General features: G+C 41.5%; 1 protein-coding gene across 1 annotated transcript in view; it reads right to left on the bottom strand.

The window, feature by feature from the left end:
• Positions 1 to 17,384, bottom strand: part of DNAH10 (dynein axonemal heavy chain 10) — a 540,282-nt gene that overhangs the window by 428,753 nt on the left and 94,145 nt on the right. Inside the window, exons 17-18 of the mRNA XM_053699776.1 lie at positions 9,887 to 10,051; positions 8,476 to 8,683 (exon numbers count right to left, since the gene is read on the bottom strand). Of these exons, the coding sequence (XP_053555751.1) occupies positions 8,476 to 8,683; positions 9,887 to 10,051 (373 nt within the window). The remainder of the gene's footprint in view (positions 1 to 8,475; positions 8,684 to 9,886; positions 10,052 to 17,384) is intronic.

Genomic DNA, 17,384 nt, shown 5'->3' with positions numbered 1-17,384 from the left:
CAAACTGAAAATGTATGTCCTGGAAGGCAAAACAAATGAACTGATGATGATCCTTGTGGATAAGGTAAGGTAAGCATCCTTCAAACCTATTGTAGACATAAACTGCACCTGTTGAACAGGGGTAAGAATAGTTCGGATTGTTTCCATTTTGAAGGTAAGAACCCTGAGAAATTTGTTTAGAGTTTTAAAATCTAGAATCGGCCTTAAAGTTCCCTAATACTTGGGAATAAGAAAAGGTTGGAATAAAGTTCCGGGGCTTGTTCTGGAATTGGAACTGGAACTATTATTCCTAGAAGTTCTAGATGCTTCACACAATGAAAAAACAGAATTTATGCTTACCTGATAAATTACTTTCTCCAACGGTGTGTCCGGTCCACGGTGTCATCCATTACTTGTGGGATATTCTCCTCCCCCACAGGGAAAGGCAAGGAGAGCACACAGCAAGAGCTGTCCATATAGTCCCTCCCAGGCTCCGCCCCCCCAGTCATTCGACCGACGGTTAGGAGAAAAAAAGGAGAAACTATAGTGTGCCGTGGTGACTGTAGTGTATAGAGAAAGAAATTCTTCAAACCTGATTAAAAAACAAGGGCGGGCCGTGGACCGGACACACCGTTGGAGAAAGTAATTTATCAGGTAAGCATAAATTCTGTTTTCTCCAACATTGGTGTGTCCGGTCCACGGTGTCATCCATTACTTGTGGGAACCAATACCAAAGCTTTAGGACACGGATGAAGGGAGGGAGCAAATCAGGTTACCTAAACAGAAGGCACCACGGCTTGCAAAACCTTTCTCCCAAAAATAGCCTCCGAAGAAGCAAAAGTATCAAATTTGTAGAATTTGGACAAAGTGTGCAGAGAAGACCAGGTCGCTGCCTTACATATCTGATGAACAGAAGCCTCGTTCTTGAAGGCCCATGTGGAAGCCACAGCCCTAGTAGAGTGAGCTGTGATTCGTTCAGGAGGCTGCCGTCCGGCAGTCTCGTAAGCCAATCGTATGATGCTTTTCAGCCAAAAGGAAAGAGAGGTAGCAGTAGCTTTTTTGACCTCTCCTCTTGCCAGAATAAACTACAAACAGAGAAGACGTTTGTCTGAAATCCTTTGTTGCTTCTAAATAGAACTTTAAAGCACGGACTACATCTAAATTGTGTAACAAGCGTTCCTTCTTTGAAACTGGATTCGGACACAAAGAAGGCACAACTATTTCCTGGTTAATATTCTTGTTGGAAACAACCTTTGGAAGGAAACCAGGTTTAGTACGCAAAACAACCTTATCTGAATGGAACACCAGATAGGGCGGATTACACTGCAGAGCAGATAATGCAGAAACTCTTCTAGCAGAAGAATAGCAACCAAAAACAGAACTTTCCAAGATAACAACTTGATATCTATGGAATGTAAGGGTTCAAACGGAACCCCTTGAAGAACTGAAAGAACCAAATTTAGACTCCAGGGAGGAGTCAAGGGTCTGTAAATAGGCTTGATCCTGACCAAAGCCTGAACAAAAGCTTGAACATCTGGCACAGCTGCCAGTCGTTTGTGTAACAAGACAGATAAAGTAGAAATCTGTCCTTTTAGAGAACTCGCTGATAATCCCTTATCCAAATCTTCTTGGAGAAAGGAAAGGATCCTAGGAATTTTAATCTTACTCCATGAGAATCCCTTGGATTCACACCAACAGATATATCTTTTCCATATTTTATGGTAATCTTTCTAGTCACAGGTTTTCTGGCTTGTACCAGAGTATCTATCACAGAATCCGAAAACCCACGCTTAGACAAAATCAAGCGTTCAATTTCCAAGCAGTCAGCTGGAGAGAAACTAGATTTGGATGTTCGAATGGACCTTGTACTAGAAGATCCTGTCTCAAAGGTAGCTTCCATGGTGGAGCCAATGACATATTCACCAGGTCTGCATACCAAGTCCTGCGTGGCCACGCAGGAGCTATCAAAATCACCGAGGCCTTCTCCTGTTTGATCCTGGCTACCAGCCTGGGAATGAGAAGGAACGGTGGAAACGCATAAGCTAGGTTGAAAGTCCAAGGCGCCACTAATGCATCCACTAGAGTCGCCTTGGGATCCCTGGATCTGGACCCATAGCAAGGAACCTTGAAGTTCTGACGAGACACCATCAGATCCATGTCTGGAATGCCCCATAATTGGGTCAACTGGGCAAACACCTCCAGGTGGAGTTCCCACTCCCCCGGATGAAAGGTCTGACGACTCAGATAATCCGCCTCCCAGTTTTCCACTCCTGGGATGTGGATCGCAGACAGGTGGTAGGAGTGATCCTCCGCCCATTTGATGATCTTGGTCACCTCTCTCATCGACAGGGAACTCCTTGTTCCCCCCTGATGGTTGAAGTAAGCAACAGTTGTCATGTTGTCTGATTGGAATCTTATGAATCTGGCCTTTGAGGCCAAGCCCGGAGAGCATTGAATATCGCTCTCAGTTCCAGGATGTTTATCGGGAGAAGAGACTCTTCCCCGAGACCATAGACCCTGAGCTTTCAGGGAATCCCAGACCGCGCCCCAGCCTAATAGACTGGCGTCGGTCGTGACAATGACCCACTCTGGTCTGCGGAAGCTCATTCCCTGGGACAGGTGATCCTGAGTCAGCCACCAACGGAGTGAGTCTCTGGTCTTCTGATCTACTTGAATCACTGGAGACAAGTATGTATAATCCCCATTCCACTGTTTGAGCATGCACAGTTGTAATGGTCTTAGATGAATTCGCGCAAAAGGAACTATGTCCATTGCTGCAACCATCAACCCTACTACTTCCATGCACTGAGCTATGGAAGGCCGTAGAACAGAGTGAAGAACTTGACAAGCGTTTAGAAGCTTTGACTCTCTGACATCTGTCAGGAAAATCTTCATTTCTAAAGAATCTATTATTGTTCCCAAGAAAGGGACTCTTGTTGACGGAGACGGGGAACATTTTTCTATGTTCACCTACCACCCGTGAGATCTGAGAAAGGCTAGAACAATGTGTGAGCCTTTGTCTTTGAAAGAGACGACGCTTGAATTAGGATGTCGTCCAAGTAAGGTGCCACTGCAATGCCCCTGGGTCTTAGAACCGCTAGAAGGGACCCGAGCACCTTTGTGAAAATCCTTGGAGCAGTGGCTAGTCCGAATGGGAGAGCCACAATAGGTAATGTTTGTCCAGAAAGGCGAACCTTAGGAACTGATGATGATCTTTGTGGATAGGAATATGCAGATACCCATCCTCTAGATCCACGGTAGTCATAAATTGACCCTCCTGGATTGTAGGTAAAATTGTTCGAATAGTTTCCATTTTGAACGATGGCACTCTGAGAAATTTGTTTAGAATTTTTAAATCCAGAATTGGTCTGAAAGTTCCCTCTTTTTTTTTTTTTTTTGGGAACTACAAACAGATTTGAGTAAAACCCCTGACCTTGTTCCACAGTTGGAACTGGGAGTATCACTCCCATCTTTAACAGGTCTTCTACACAATGTAAGAATGCCTGTCTCTTTACTTGGTTTGAAGATAAGTGAGACATGTGGAACCTTCCCCTTGGGGGTAGTTCCTTGAATTCTAGAAGATAACCCTGAGAGACTATTTCTAGTGCCCAGGGATCCTGAACATCTCTTGCCCAAGCCTGAGCAAAGAGAGAGAGTCTGCCCCCTACTAGATCCGGTTCCGGATCGGGGGCTACCTCTTCATGCTGTCTTGGTAGCAGCAGCAGGTTTCTTGGCCTGTTTACCCTTGTTCCAGCCTTGCATTGATTTCCAAGCTGGTTTAGTCTGGGAAGCGTTACCCTCTTGTCTAGAGGCTGCCGAGTTTGAAGCCGGTCCGTTCCTGAAATTGCGAAAGGAACGAAAATTGGACTTATTCTTAGCCTTGAAAGGTTTATCTTGTGGGAGGGCATGGCCCTTTCCCCCAGTGATGACTGAAATAATCTCTTTCAATTCTGGCCCAAAAGGGGTCTTACCTTTGAAAGGGGTATTAAGCAATTTTGTCTTGGAAGATACATCCGCCGACCAAGACTTTAGCCAGAGCGCTCTGCGCGCCACAATTGTAAACCCTGAATTTTTTGCCGCTAACCTCGCTAACTGCAAAGCGGCGTCTAAAATAAAGGAATTAGCTAACTTAAGTGCGTAAATTCTGTCCATGACTTCCTCATACGGAGTCTCCCTACTGAGCGACTTTTCCAGTTCCTCGAACCAGAACCACGCCGCTGTAGTGACAGGAATAATGCACGAAATAGGTTGAAGGAGGTAACCTTGCTGTACAAAAATCTTTTTAAGCAAACCCTCCAATTTTTTATCCATAGGATCTTTGAAAGCACAATTGTCCTCAATAGGAATGGTCGTGCGCTTGGCTAGAGTAGAAAACTCCCCCTCGACCTTAGGGACTGTTTGCCATGTGTCCTTCCTGGGGTCGACCATAGGGAACAATTTCTTAAATATAGGAGGAGGGACAAAAGGTATTCCTGGCTTCTCCCACTCCTTATTCACTATGTCCGCCACCCGTTTAGGTATCGGAAAAGCATCAGGGTGCACCGGGACCTCAAGGAACTGTCCATCTTGCACAATTTTTCTGGGTTGACCAGATTGTCACAATCATCCAGAGTAGATAGTACCTCCTTAAGTAATGCGCGGAGATGCTCTAATTTAAATTTAAATGTCACAACATCAGGTTCTGCCTGCTGAGAAATTCTTCCTGTATCAGAAATTTCCCCATCTGACAAACCCTCCTTCACTGCCACTTCAGATTGGTGTGAGGGTATGACAGAAAAATTATCATCAGCGCCCTCCTGCTCTACAGTGTTTAAAACAGAGCAATCGCGCTTTCTCTGAAATGCTGGCATTTTGGATAAAATATTAGCTATGGAGTTATCCATTACTGCCGTCAATTACTGCATAGTAACAAGCATTGGCGCGCTAGAAGTACTAGGGGTCGCCTGCGCGGGCATAACTGGTATAGACACAGAAGGAGATGATGTAGAACTATGTCTACTCCCTTCATCTGAGGAATCATCCTGGGCAACTTTACAATTTGTGACAGTTCTGTCCTTACTTTGTTTGGACGCAATGGCACAATTATCACACTATATTTGAATGGGGAACCACATTGGCTACCATACATACAGAACATGATCTATCTGAAGGTTCAGACATGTTAAACAGGCTTAAACTGGTTAATAAAGCACAAAAACCGTTTTAAAACAAAACCGTTACTGTCTCTTTAAATGTTAAACAGGGCACACTTTATTACTGAATATGTGAAAAACTATGAAGGAATTATCCAATCTTTACCAAATTTTCACCACAGTGTCTTAATACATTCAAAGTATTGCACCCCAATTTTCAAGCTGTTAACCCTTAAAATGTGGAAACCGGAGCCGTTTTTAATTTTAACCCCCTTACAGTCCCAGCCACAGCCTTTGCTGCAACTTCACCAATCCCAGGGGGGTATAAGATACCAAATGAAGCCTTCTAGGAACGTTTTTAGTGGATTCCAGACCCTCACACATGCAGCTGCATGCACTGTACTCAAAAGTAACTGTGCAATAATGGCACGAAAATGAGGCTCTGCCTACTACAGAGAAAGGCCCTTCCTGACTGGGAAGGTGTCTTAACAAGTGCCTGGTGCTAAAAACGTTCCCCAATGTTATAAAAGTGTGAAATACAACTTCAAACTGCATATAATCCTTAAATAAAGCAATCGATTTAGCCCCTAAAAGTGTCTACCAGTTTATAGCCCATAATAAGCCCTTTATTCTGTTTGAGACTAAGAAAATGGCTTACCGGTCCCCATGAGGGGAAATGACAGCCTTCCAGCATTACACAGTCTTGTTAGAAATATGGCTAGTCATACCTTAAGCAGAAGAGCCTGCTAACTGTTTCCCCCAACTGAAGTTATCTCATCTCAACAGTCCTATGTGGGAAACAGCAATCGATTTTAGTAACTGCTGCTAAAATCATCTTCCTCTCACAAACAGAAATCTTCATCTCTTTCTGTTTCAGAGTAAATAGTACATACCAGCACTATTTTAAAATAACAAACTCTTGATAGAAGAATAAAAAACTACAACTAAACACCACAAACTCCTCACCATCCCCGAGGAGATGCTACTTGTTCAGAGCGGCAAGGAGAATGACTGGGGGGGCGGAGCCTGGGAGGGACTATATGGACAGCTCTTGCTGTGTGCTCTCCTTGCCTTTCCCTGTGGGGGAGGAGAATATCCCACAAGTAATGGATGACACCGTGGACCGGACACACCAATGTTGGAGAAAAGGCTTAAGCGTTCACAGAGTTCTTTGGGACAAGGGACAGAAGAAACCTTCTTCTGTGAGGCCTTGATCTGAAACCTATTCTGTACCTTTGAGAAACTATTGATAATACCCAAGGATCCTCAACAGACTAAGACCAGGCCTTCTGAAAAGTGTAAAATTTACCCCCTACCAGAAGAGAATATGTTTGAGGTCCGCACCTTCATACGGCCTTAGAAGTGGAAAAAGGCTTTTTGACTGTTTAGCCTTGTTCCAGGAAAGATTAGATTTCCAGAAAGGTCTGGAAGAATCCTGTTTTTCTGAAGATGACCTTTGATACCTTGACTGAAAAAAGAAATGAAAACAATTAGAAGGTCTGTGCTTTACCTTAGACTTCTTGTCCTGAGGGAGAAAAGACCCTTTACCTCCAGACAGTAGAAATTATAGCATCTATACTCGGTCCAAATAAAATCTGTTTAGATAAAACATCCCACCAAAGAGACAAAGCTGCTGCCACGCAAGCAATACCAATAGCTGGTTTAAACAAGTAACCCTCTTGAAGGAAGTCTTAAAAAGAAGTAGGAGTACATTTTGGAAAAGGAAAAGGTTATAATTAAAAATAACTTCCTTTCGGATAGAAATCGCAGCCGACCTCAGCTTCTTCTTTTAGCTGTGTATTAACGTATTGTGTAGAAATGGCGGCGCTGACAGCTTCAAGGGAAAAGTATGTATCCTCCCAAGTATTTACCTCGCAGCTGGCCTTAAACTAGAAAGGTCCACAAATGGTGTAGAACATACAGGTGATGATGGCTACTAAAAGGAATATACTCACAATTAAAACTGTTAAATAAGCCTTCTGATTTTTATTGAAGAAATAAAGCATCAAACTACTGTTCCATAAAAACAAAGTTTACTGACAAAATGTTAATCCATAAATATTGCTCAACGCGTTTCAACAGATATCACTGTCTTTTTCAAGAGCATAAAAACAGCAGCTCTGTATTTTTTATGACCTTGAAAAAGACAGTGATATCTGTTGCAACCCGTTTAGCAATTTTACTGGGAACACACAGTTCCCATAGACCGTACTCCCGCCAACGTTAGCCCCAAAATACTGCCTAGAGACTTTAAAAAAAATAAATAAATAAAGATGCTGCAATCCTTCTTTTTAATACACTAGACTGTATTTTGGGGGCGTTTGGGGCACATTTATAACATTTTCTGAGCGCTAATTGCTACCGCAAGTTCATGGTAGCAATAACAAGCCACTTGTAATGGCTGATTAATTATCGCGTGCCCACAGACAGGCAAATTTGCCCGTTTGTGGGCGTGCAATAATTTAGCGCTCCACTTGTAATCTAGCCCTAAATGTGTTACAAATTCATAATAAAGTGCACACCAAACAAAGGTCCTTTCTGTTCCCTACTAGTATCTAGTACCACATAGACAATAATGACACATACATTCTAGTGTGATAATGTCTGCTTTATTTAAGTCTCCTGGATATGATGTAACATTAAAAAAATTTACTGATAATAGCCTGTTGGCTATCTGAGTGCCAAATAATCATACTTATTTGTCAAGCACCCAGTCTACTGTGCATACCAGCTGCAGAAATGACTGCTTCCAGTTGATAGCCAAACCAGCGCAGAGAACATTACAGCAGAGGACCCAACAGGAGGAGGCTAAGGGACTGGTCTCCATGCCACCTGTGGCAGGCTTGCGACCAACTCCTCATCGGGAGTAATTGTGTCACTACCCCATACTCCAATCTCCCCTCTGGCTCTCACATATACATACATACATATATATATATATATATATATATACATACATACACACACACACACACACACACATATATACATATACATACATACACACACACACACATATATATATATACATACATACATACATATACACACACACACACACATACACAGTGGTAGATTAAATAAAAATTCAATGCAAAAAATAAATAAATACATAAAAATATATTAAACAATGTACAGATTTGTAATAATGTGGCACTTTGCAATTGGGTTATTGGGCATTTGTTCCGTTTCCTTTGTGCAAACTAAGGAACATAGTTACAAAACTTTTCAATAGTTTCTTATGTTCTAACAGAATATTAGTTTAAAATATAGCAAATTTTGTCAAGTAGGAAAGAAAATATGTTTGTCAGGCATTATGCAGTATACTTATAATCTAGGCATTTACTTTAAAAATGTATCTTACTTTATAATCATTTTTGTCAAGGAGTTATAAATTCTGCGCTCCCAGTATGAGTAATATTGAGACATTTTGGGATCTTTTCCAGTGTTTGTATGTACAACCAGGCCTTCCATTTTGGTTAGCAATGGTCCAATGGCAGAATATTTCCTAACCATAATCTCAACGTCCTTAGTTCGTTCTTTTTCAATGTACTCAAAAAATTCCTTCACTCCTGCAGAAACAAGCACGTTATCTATTTAGAGCAATTGCAATTAAAGCAGAGTGGTGTTACTTAAATGTACACTCTAATTATATTTAAAGTATACAATATTTGCATTTGAATTAAAATGAATACAATAGGATCAGTTGTGGACATCATCGAGTACAGTGTCCTTTTAATGCAAAATCATTTATATTTATTATTTCTTTATTGAACAAATTCACAGAACATACAATACTGTGTTTCAAAAGATGCATATAACACAAATGTTGTACAATCTTATAATAAATTGTCTTTAAGAAGTCTCTCCTGATGTGTGGCTTTACTTCCATTTTGCAGTCATTTTTTCCTAGAACAGCGAAACATATCTCTTTTCCACTTAATAGTACAACATTAACCATAATATAATTGGTATTTTTACCAGTCATATTCATTTGAAACACTGTCTAATCATTTTCCAGTATTGCTCATATCCTTAATCAACATTCAAGAAAGGATGATATAAGTAGGGGTAGAGGAGGGTAATGGGGAAACTGGGTTATAATGGGTTAAATGAACATAAAACAAGAGAAAAAAACATTGAAGCCCAAGGATTTAGATTTATTTTAGAATCGCGCTATGTATGTAATCTGCTGTCATGACCGTCCAACATCTAAGTATGTAGATTGACACCTGGAATTCCTCTACACCATAAAGATGTATATACTGGCATCGTAATCAGAGAAATTAAATAACAAAAGTATATTTTAGGTTGCCTTTCTATATTTGTATTGTTCCCAAAGAAAAATGATATCATGATATGTGTTTACATTTCCCTGTGGTACAATAACAATATCTCTCCATTCTCAACATATGTTCTATTTGCATTTCACATTTTTCCAGAGTTGGAATTTGCATTACTTTCCAAAATTTAGGAATTAGTTGTTTAGCTGCGTTTATCATAATCTGGGTTATGCTACATCTGAGTTTGCAAATAATTTCCGAAAGTACATTAAACAAATAAAATTCTGGTGTAAATGTAGGTGTTAGGCCTATAACCTCACTAATCGCTGTATGTAGATAGAATATTGCATTTCCACCATATATGAAACATTGTACCATCTTGATTACACCCTCTCCAGCACTTATTGCTAGCGTTTTGGAACATGTGTTCAATTTATTCAGTGTCAGATACCACCTATTTTCATACATTTCTGCAGTACTAAATTATCATACCTGGAAGCTCTGAACCCTGCTTCTTGGGCATCAGTTTAAACAAGTTTGCAGACTCAATAGCATCCAGCTTAGATTCAATGTCATTTGCATTCTTATGGATTTGGTTGACCAACGACTCAAACTTTGAAACTGCTTGGCTGCAGCGAACAATGTAATCTCCTATGCCTTAAAAACAACAATAACAAAATTAATAGCAATATCAAATGAATCAAATTTGCTTAGTTCCCATGGTATTCTTTGTTTATATACCTAGGTAGCTGTCTGAAGCAGTACATGGCAGGAGACTGTGCTGTCATCTAGTGCTCTTGCAAACATTCTAGCAAAACTGCTGCCATATAATGTTTCCATGTTCCTAAGATTACTTCCCTGCTTTTCAATAAATAATACCAAGGGAACAAAGAAAATTTGGTAATACATGTAAATTAGAAAATTGTTTAAAATGACATGCTCTATCTGAATCATGAAAGAAACTATTTGGGTTTCATGTCCCTTTAAGTCAGGTTTTAGGATTTGAATACAAAGACTAAAGGGACACAAAAGTCATTATCTAGCAAGTGTCTATTTGTATAATGCAGATTATTATAGAAGTATAACAAAGAGGTTCCCATGGGGTCAAGCAATTTATTTTTAATTAAAAATACCCCCCCCCTTGTATATCCACACTTATCGTATCAGCCCTTAACCCCAATCCCTGTTTTTTTTACTTATGTCTAATGCAGCTATACAGCCAATCAGAAGCTGCAGTAATCACTATTTATGAAAAAAGGAAATTTATGCTTACCTTATAAATTTCTTTGTAGACACGATGAGTCCACGGATTTCATCCTTACTTGTGGGATATTCACCTCCTGGTCAGCAGGAGGAGGCAAAGAGCACCACAGCAGAGCTGCTATATATAGCTCCTCCCCTCCCTCCCACTCCAGTCATTCGACCAAAGTTAGGAAGAGAAAGGAAAAGCCAAGATGCAGAGGTGTCTGAAGTTTACAAAAAATAACAACCTGTCTTAAAAGAACAGGGCGTGTCTAAAAAGAAACAAATTTATCAGGTAAGCATAAATTTCCTTTTCTTTTTAAAGACACGATGAGTCCACGGATTTCATCCTTACTTGTGGGAAACAATACCAAAGCTAGAGTACACGGATGATAAGGGAGGGACAAGACAGGGAACCTAAACGGAAGACACCACTACTTGAAGAACCTTTCTCCCAAAAACAGCCTCAGCCGAGGCAAAAGTATCAAATTTGTAAAATTTAGAAAAAATGTAAAGAGAAGACCAAGTTGCAGCCTTGCAAATCTGTTCCACAGAAGTTTCATTTTTGAATGCCCATGAGGCCCTAATGGAATGAGCCGTAACTCTTTCAGGAGGCTGCTGTCCAGCAGTCTCATATGCAAAACGGATGATACTCTTCAGCCAAAAAGAAAGAGGTAGCCGTACCTTTCGGACCCTTACACTTTCCAGAGAAAACAACAAACAAAGAAGATGACTGACGAAAGTCCTTAGTCGCTTGTAAGTAAAATTTCAGAGCACGGACAACTTCCAAATTGTGCAAAAGTCGTTTCTTTTGAGAAAAAGGATTAGGACACAGGAAAGGAACAACAATCTCTAGATCAAAGTTCCTGCTTGAAACAACCATAGGAAGTAACCCTAGTATAGTACGCAAAACTACCTTATCTGAATGAAAAATAAGGTAAGGAGAATTGTATTGTAATGCCGAAAGTTCAGACACTCTTCGAGCTGAAGAAATGGCAACAAGAAATAAAAATTTCCATGATAACAACTTAATATCAAAGGAATGCATAGACTCAAACTGAACCCCTTGAAGAACTTTGAGAACCAAATTCAGACTCCCTGGAGGAGTAATTGGCTTAAACACAGGCATGATTCTAACCAAAGCCTGACAAAAGGATTGAACGTCTGAAACAACCGCCAGACATTTGTGTAACAAAATGGATAAGGCAGAGATCTGACCCTTTAGGGAACTTGCCGATAAACCCTTCTAAAATCCCTCTTGGAGAAAGGACAAAATTCTGGGAATCCTAAACTCTACTCCATGAGTAGCCCTTGGATTCACACCAAAAAATATATTTACGCCATATCTTATGGTGAATCTTTCTAGACACAGGCTTACGAGCCTGAATCATAGTCTCAATGACCAATTACTAATTTACTCTTGCACAAAGTAAAGCTTCCATCTTCCAGTATATAACTTCAGGGAAAATATTTTTGGTTAAAGAAGGTCCCTGACATAGAAAGTCCTTCCTCCACGGAAAGTCCCAGGTGGAAAATGTGACATGTCCCCCAGGACTGCACACCAATCCTGCGAACCACGCCGGTGAAATGAGGACCACCGACACCCTCTCCTGCTTAGTCTGAGCAAAGGCTCCAGGAGAAAAAACAAATGGAGGAATTAAATATGCCATTATTGAAAACCCATGTTAAAGCCAAGTCGTAAAGAAAGAACTTGAGTTCAGTGTCCCCTTAAACTTCTAGTTCCAAAGACAGCTTTTTCCAGCCACAAAGTAGCAGAGCCTATGGGTAGATTTGATCCCTCAACCTACTGCTTTGTAGCCAGGCATGCTAACCACTAAGCTAAGCTAGAGAATCAATTCTATTATAACAGCCTGAGGGATTTTTTACCTCAATCCGCACCTCAGGCGCTTAACATTTTGACGAGAAGTCATGAAATAGAATTGCAACTTATCCCAAGGAGAAACAGGCTGTAAGCACTACCAGCCCTAGTTCCCACCATGGGTGAAGTAAAATCTAACTTAACCTTGATAAACCCCGTCTAATAACGGAGATCAGGCTAAGAGAGGAACAAAGATCACTCGTAACTTGAAAATGCTTATGGGAAGAACAAACTCCGGCCGAGTCCATGTTCCCTGCTCTTAGAATACTGCAAACAGTTCCCCAGTTCACAGGCTGGTTAACTGTTGGCCCACTCACCCAGAAGAACTTTGAAAACAGGTTCCCTGGGAGCAAATATCCAGAGATAACCAGCAAAGAATTCTTAAATGCTGTACTGAGCCACAGATGTGACTGACGAGTTAAACAAGAATCGAAAGAAAAGATTCTTGAATACCTGACTACTGTCAGCTTCATTAATGAAAAACCAATATAGTTGTCCAATTAACCTTAGACCGCAGGAAAAATCGTGGATAATCCTCATTATTGAAAGGAAGGCGTCTAAACCAGAATGTTGTTACTGCAGAATTTCCGCAATCGGTGTACCACCAACAGGGAACCCACAAGAAAATTCCGAGAACTGTGACCAGACCGAAAAAAGGTCACGCATAGAAATGTTTGAAGAAACAAACCTTAGAAAATTAAGATAGTCCTTGTTGAAGAGAACATGCATTTATAATGCATCCTTCAATCACCCCGTGGTCTTAATTGACCCCCTTGGACCAAAGAAAGAATGGAAAAATAGTTTCCCTCTTGAAATACGGCACCCTAAGAACCCTGAGTGGATTTTAAAAATAGGTCTGAAGATTTCCACCTCTTTGGGAACCACGGACAGATAGGAATAGTATCCCCAACCTCATTCCTGCATTGGACCAGGAATCGTCACCCCCAGGTCGGAGAGGATCCGTACACAGTGTAAGAACGCCTCTCCCTATGTCTTGAAAGCAGAAACCTGCCACTGGGAGAAAAATCATGAACTCCAATTTGTATCCCTGGGACACAATGTACACCCCCCCGGGAGTAAGATCACAAAACCAAGTCTGATAGAAAAAAGAAAACCTGCCCCCTGACGAATCAGGTGCACGCCCCTCATGCTGTCTCTGTTACAACAGCAGGCTTCTCGGACTGTCTTCCCCTATTCTAAGTCTGATAGGGTCTCCAGGAAAGCTAAAACTGCTTTTGCATGGGAGAAATGGAATGATTTCCCTAGGAATCCCGAAAGGAACAAAATTAACTGACATCCCTTTACGCTATTTTTCTTATCCTGTAGATGAAACATCCGCAGACAAAAATCTTACCATAGAACTCTGCGGTCAATATTGCAAAGCCTGCATCATAGCTCCCAATGTAATAAACCACTGTATTAAGGAGACTGCAAACTTAGATGATCTTAACCTATCATGCGAGAGGGATGTCCGTCCAATAGAAACAGACAACGCAGCAAACCAGTACGCCGCCGCCCTAGAGACAGTAGTCATACCAGCCGCAGGTTGACAATGTAAACCCAATCAATAGGGTCTTTCTCCTGCATAGAGTCCTTAGAACCACTATCCTCCATGCGAATAGTATCTCCCTAGGCTAGAGTGGAATCTTATCCACCCGAGATATCGTATTCCTTGTAATGGAAGGAGAAAAAAGGACATCTCCCATGCCTTAACAAAAATTCTATAGTCCTATCTGGTACAAGAAATGCTTCCACCCTGAAGGACACATCACAATATTAGTGTAACCTACGGGACTCTCACGACTAGACTTCGCCAGTAGTGTCGGGATCACCTAGGGTAGTTAAAAACTCTTTAAGTAGCAAATGTAGGTATCCAAGCTAAGACAGAAGGACAACAAGCTTAGGATCAGATAAAGGTATTACCCCATCTGAGTCTGAGAATTCCTCATCAGATACTACCGAAGTATTATCCTCCTTCAGTTACAGGAAATAAACATTCAGAACAGATACAACCGCATCAATCACACTATTCATTGATTGAAAATAAGTCTTCTAGCCCCTTTTTCCCTTTTACAGTGTGGGAAAGGCATTAAATACAAAATAACTCCAGGAGGAGTGTGAGCGGAAACGCAGGGCACTGCATGTGGGCTATAATTTTTTTGGGACACCTTAGGAGAAATTTGTGGCATAACTTGACCCTTATTAATAGACTTCTAAGCAGCATGTGCTTAAAAAAAGGAGTAGGATCAGAACAAGGTTATTCTTATCAATGAAAGATCTCTCAACTAAACAGTTGGATCTTTTTAATAAATAAGAACACATAAAAATGTTACTGGGACTGAAAAGGAGGATTACTGTGTCTCTTGTTTTAAAAAACAACTGTATTATTATGTAATAATTTAACATAAAAATGAACAACAATCCCCAAACCTCAGAGAATCTGAGGAAACTTGACACCAGATTACCTAAGAAATATAAGGCAACTGTATAGTATCTATGAAATAAGACTTCTAAAACTAGAGTAAAGTCCCTCTGCTGCGTGATCAAAAATGCAGCAGAGAAGACCCATACTGTGTCTCTTGTTTTTCCAGAGTTGTCCGATACAACAGATAAGAGCAAAAAAACGCACAAAGACGCGCAGTATAGCTCTGCCCATCATGGGCGGCTAAATCTTTATTAGAAACAAAAACCGGGAGAATCAAGGTGGGCATAATCCCATCCGACTAGTATTAAAATAAAGGTGCCGGGGGGGGTGGGGGGGGGGAACTTCCGGGTGGCGGCCATGATAGGTTGCAGTTTTGTGTGCTGCTCCAGCATTAAGAAATTTGGCTTGAAAAAGAACTGGAAATAGTAGCCCTCTGGCAAGAAACTAAACTTTCGGCATTTAAGCTAATCATTCTCTGCCTAGTGATCCTAGTTTCATCAATATTACTGCCAGCACCAGAGCACCGGAGCATACTTTGAGGTTGCGGCCTCTGACTAAACCCCCCGGCAGAGATCCCTCAGGGCTCTGCCGTTTTACAACGCCGTGGTTGGGTTGCAATAACCTAACATTTTCAAGACTTTCCTAAATCACTATAGACCAACCGCATCCATTAACCGTTGAGGGAAAATAGCGAGGGCGTTATAATGGAAGACTTCAGCGTCACTATTCAAGCTCTGTTAAAAGAATTTGAGGAGATGATGGCTGAAAGATTTGACTCATTCTCCAGGCTAGCCCGACCTATAAATAAAGGCACACCCGCTGATCCTGCAGACAAGACAGGAGAAACTGAGCAGGCTGAATGCATAGACCTGCAGCAGCACTTGCCAGGCAACCCTTCCAAGCAAGATGGGGGCATACACATCTCACTTTACACTGCCCAGGGGGGTCCGGCTGGCTCCCATTAGAGAGAGACATGAGCCAGGTTCAGGAGCGATCAGGGTCCCACGCTGGCACAACTGTGCCGTCAGCCCCTTCACTCACACTTACCCCAATACGAAGTAAATTGTCACTGAGTCCCCCTAACATCCTAGCCCCAGGATTGCAACAATGATCAGTCATGGCTAGTGGAGTGAGACCCTCTGGGTTGCAGCTGCTTCCTATCCCCAGCCAACAAAGTTCTAAGCCCAGGATCGATATTACTTTGACAGGGGCACCTCCATACCTTAACACCTCATCACAAGAAAGTGCAGTGCCGCCGATGTCACAGCAGTCCGGGAGCGACGGACTAGTCCCACGGAGACCTATGCTGATCACCACAACTAAGATGCTTGATCCTGACACATGCGGCCCGAGATCTGTATGTGCATATGTCCAGCTCCGCTACACCCCCACTGAGGACCCACCACCTTTACCTGTGGAAATACCAGCCGGTATGTCTAACCGAGGTAACCCTCTTAATCTAGCCAGACCCCCGAAAGTCAACGCCTTCCCGGTAATCCGCATAACAGAAGCTTTGTTGTGGCTATCGGCGGGGCCAAGACTCCCCGGAAATGTGTCCACCAGATCTTGGTTTTACTCGGCAGCGAGGGCAGAACTTTGGGGTATTATCAAAGCCTTTAAAACAGGTATCGGCTGAACTATTCCTTTCTGTAATATACAAAAGCCGGTTAACATGCTCAACTAACAGACCTTTGAGGGGTTTTATTTGTGAAAGCGGTAACTGTGTTTTTTTGGAAGCGCTCCACTATTCCTGATGCCATTACTAGACATTACCGATAAATTTATAATAGTAACGTCTTTAAACTGTTCTTTCCTTCTGTAGTTAACTGGCCCAGTCCTTGACCTCGGTAGCTATAATCCTAATATGGCATTTAGATGCTCTGGGGTCAGAGAAATCTGCAGAACGCTGCACACCATTGCAGGATTTCAAACGTCTCTGTGGACTTGTTTGGTTTGTTCCCAGCTGTCACATACCACCCAGATAGTTTTCTATCACTGCATGACTATATCCATTACTGTAAAATTATTTAATGTGCAGCATTAGCTTACGTATCTCTATTACATTCAGCTCACCCTTCTCTACTTGGTCTTTGTTTTTGTTTATTATCACCACAATCTCCTATCACAATATGTATTTGTTTTCAATGTGGATGCTGCTCCTGTTTTCCTGACATATATTTTGACATTAACTGCCATATTTCTGTTATGTCTGTTAAAATTGTCTAACTAAATGCTCTCAATATATACCTTAAAAAAAAAATGGCGCCGGATGAAAAACTTGCCCCAAACAATCTTTGGTAATCAAAAAACAAAACTCCCAGTCGGCTAGAAAACCTATATAAAGGCGATGAGAGTACAGATTACCCCAAAACAATGGTGCTTAAACATGCCGCACAGCATAGCTCTGCCCATCGTGGGTGTAACAAGCTAAACCTCCTGGGCGG

This window comes from Bombina bombina, chromosome 2, assembly GCF_027579735.1.
Source record: "Bombina bombina isolate aBomBom1 chromosome 2, aBomBom1.pri, whole genome shotgun sequence".
Taxonomy (NCBI): Eukaryota; Metazoa; Chordata; class Amphibia; order Anura; family Bombinatoridae; genus Bombina; species Bombina bombina.
Note: the sequence above shows the minus strand (reverse complement) of the source record. Positions and strands in the feature narration are given on the sequence as shown.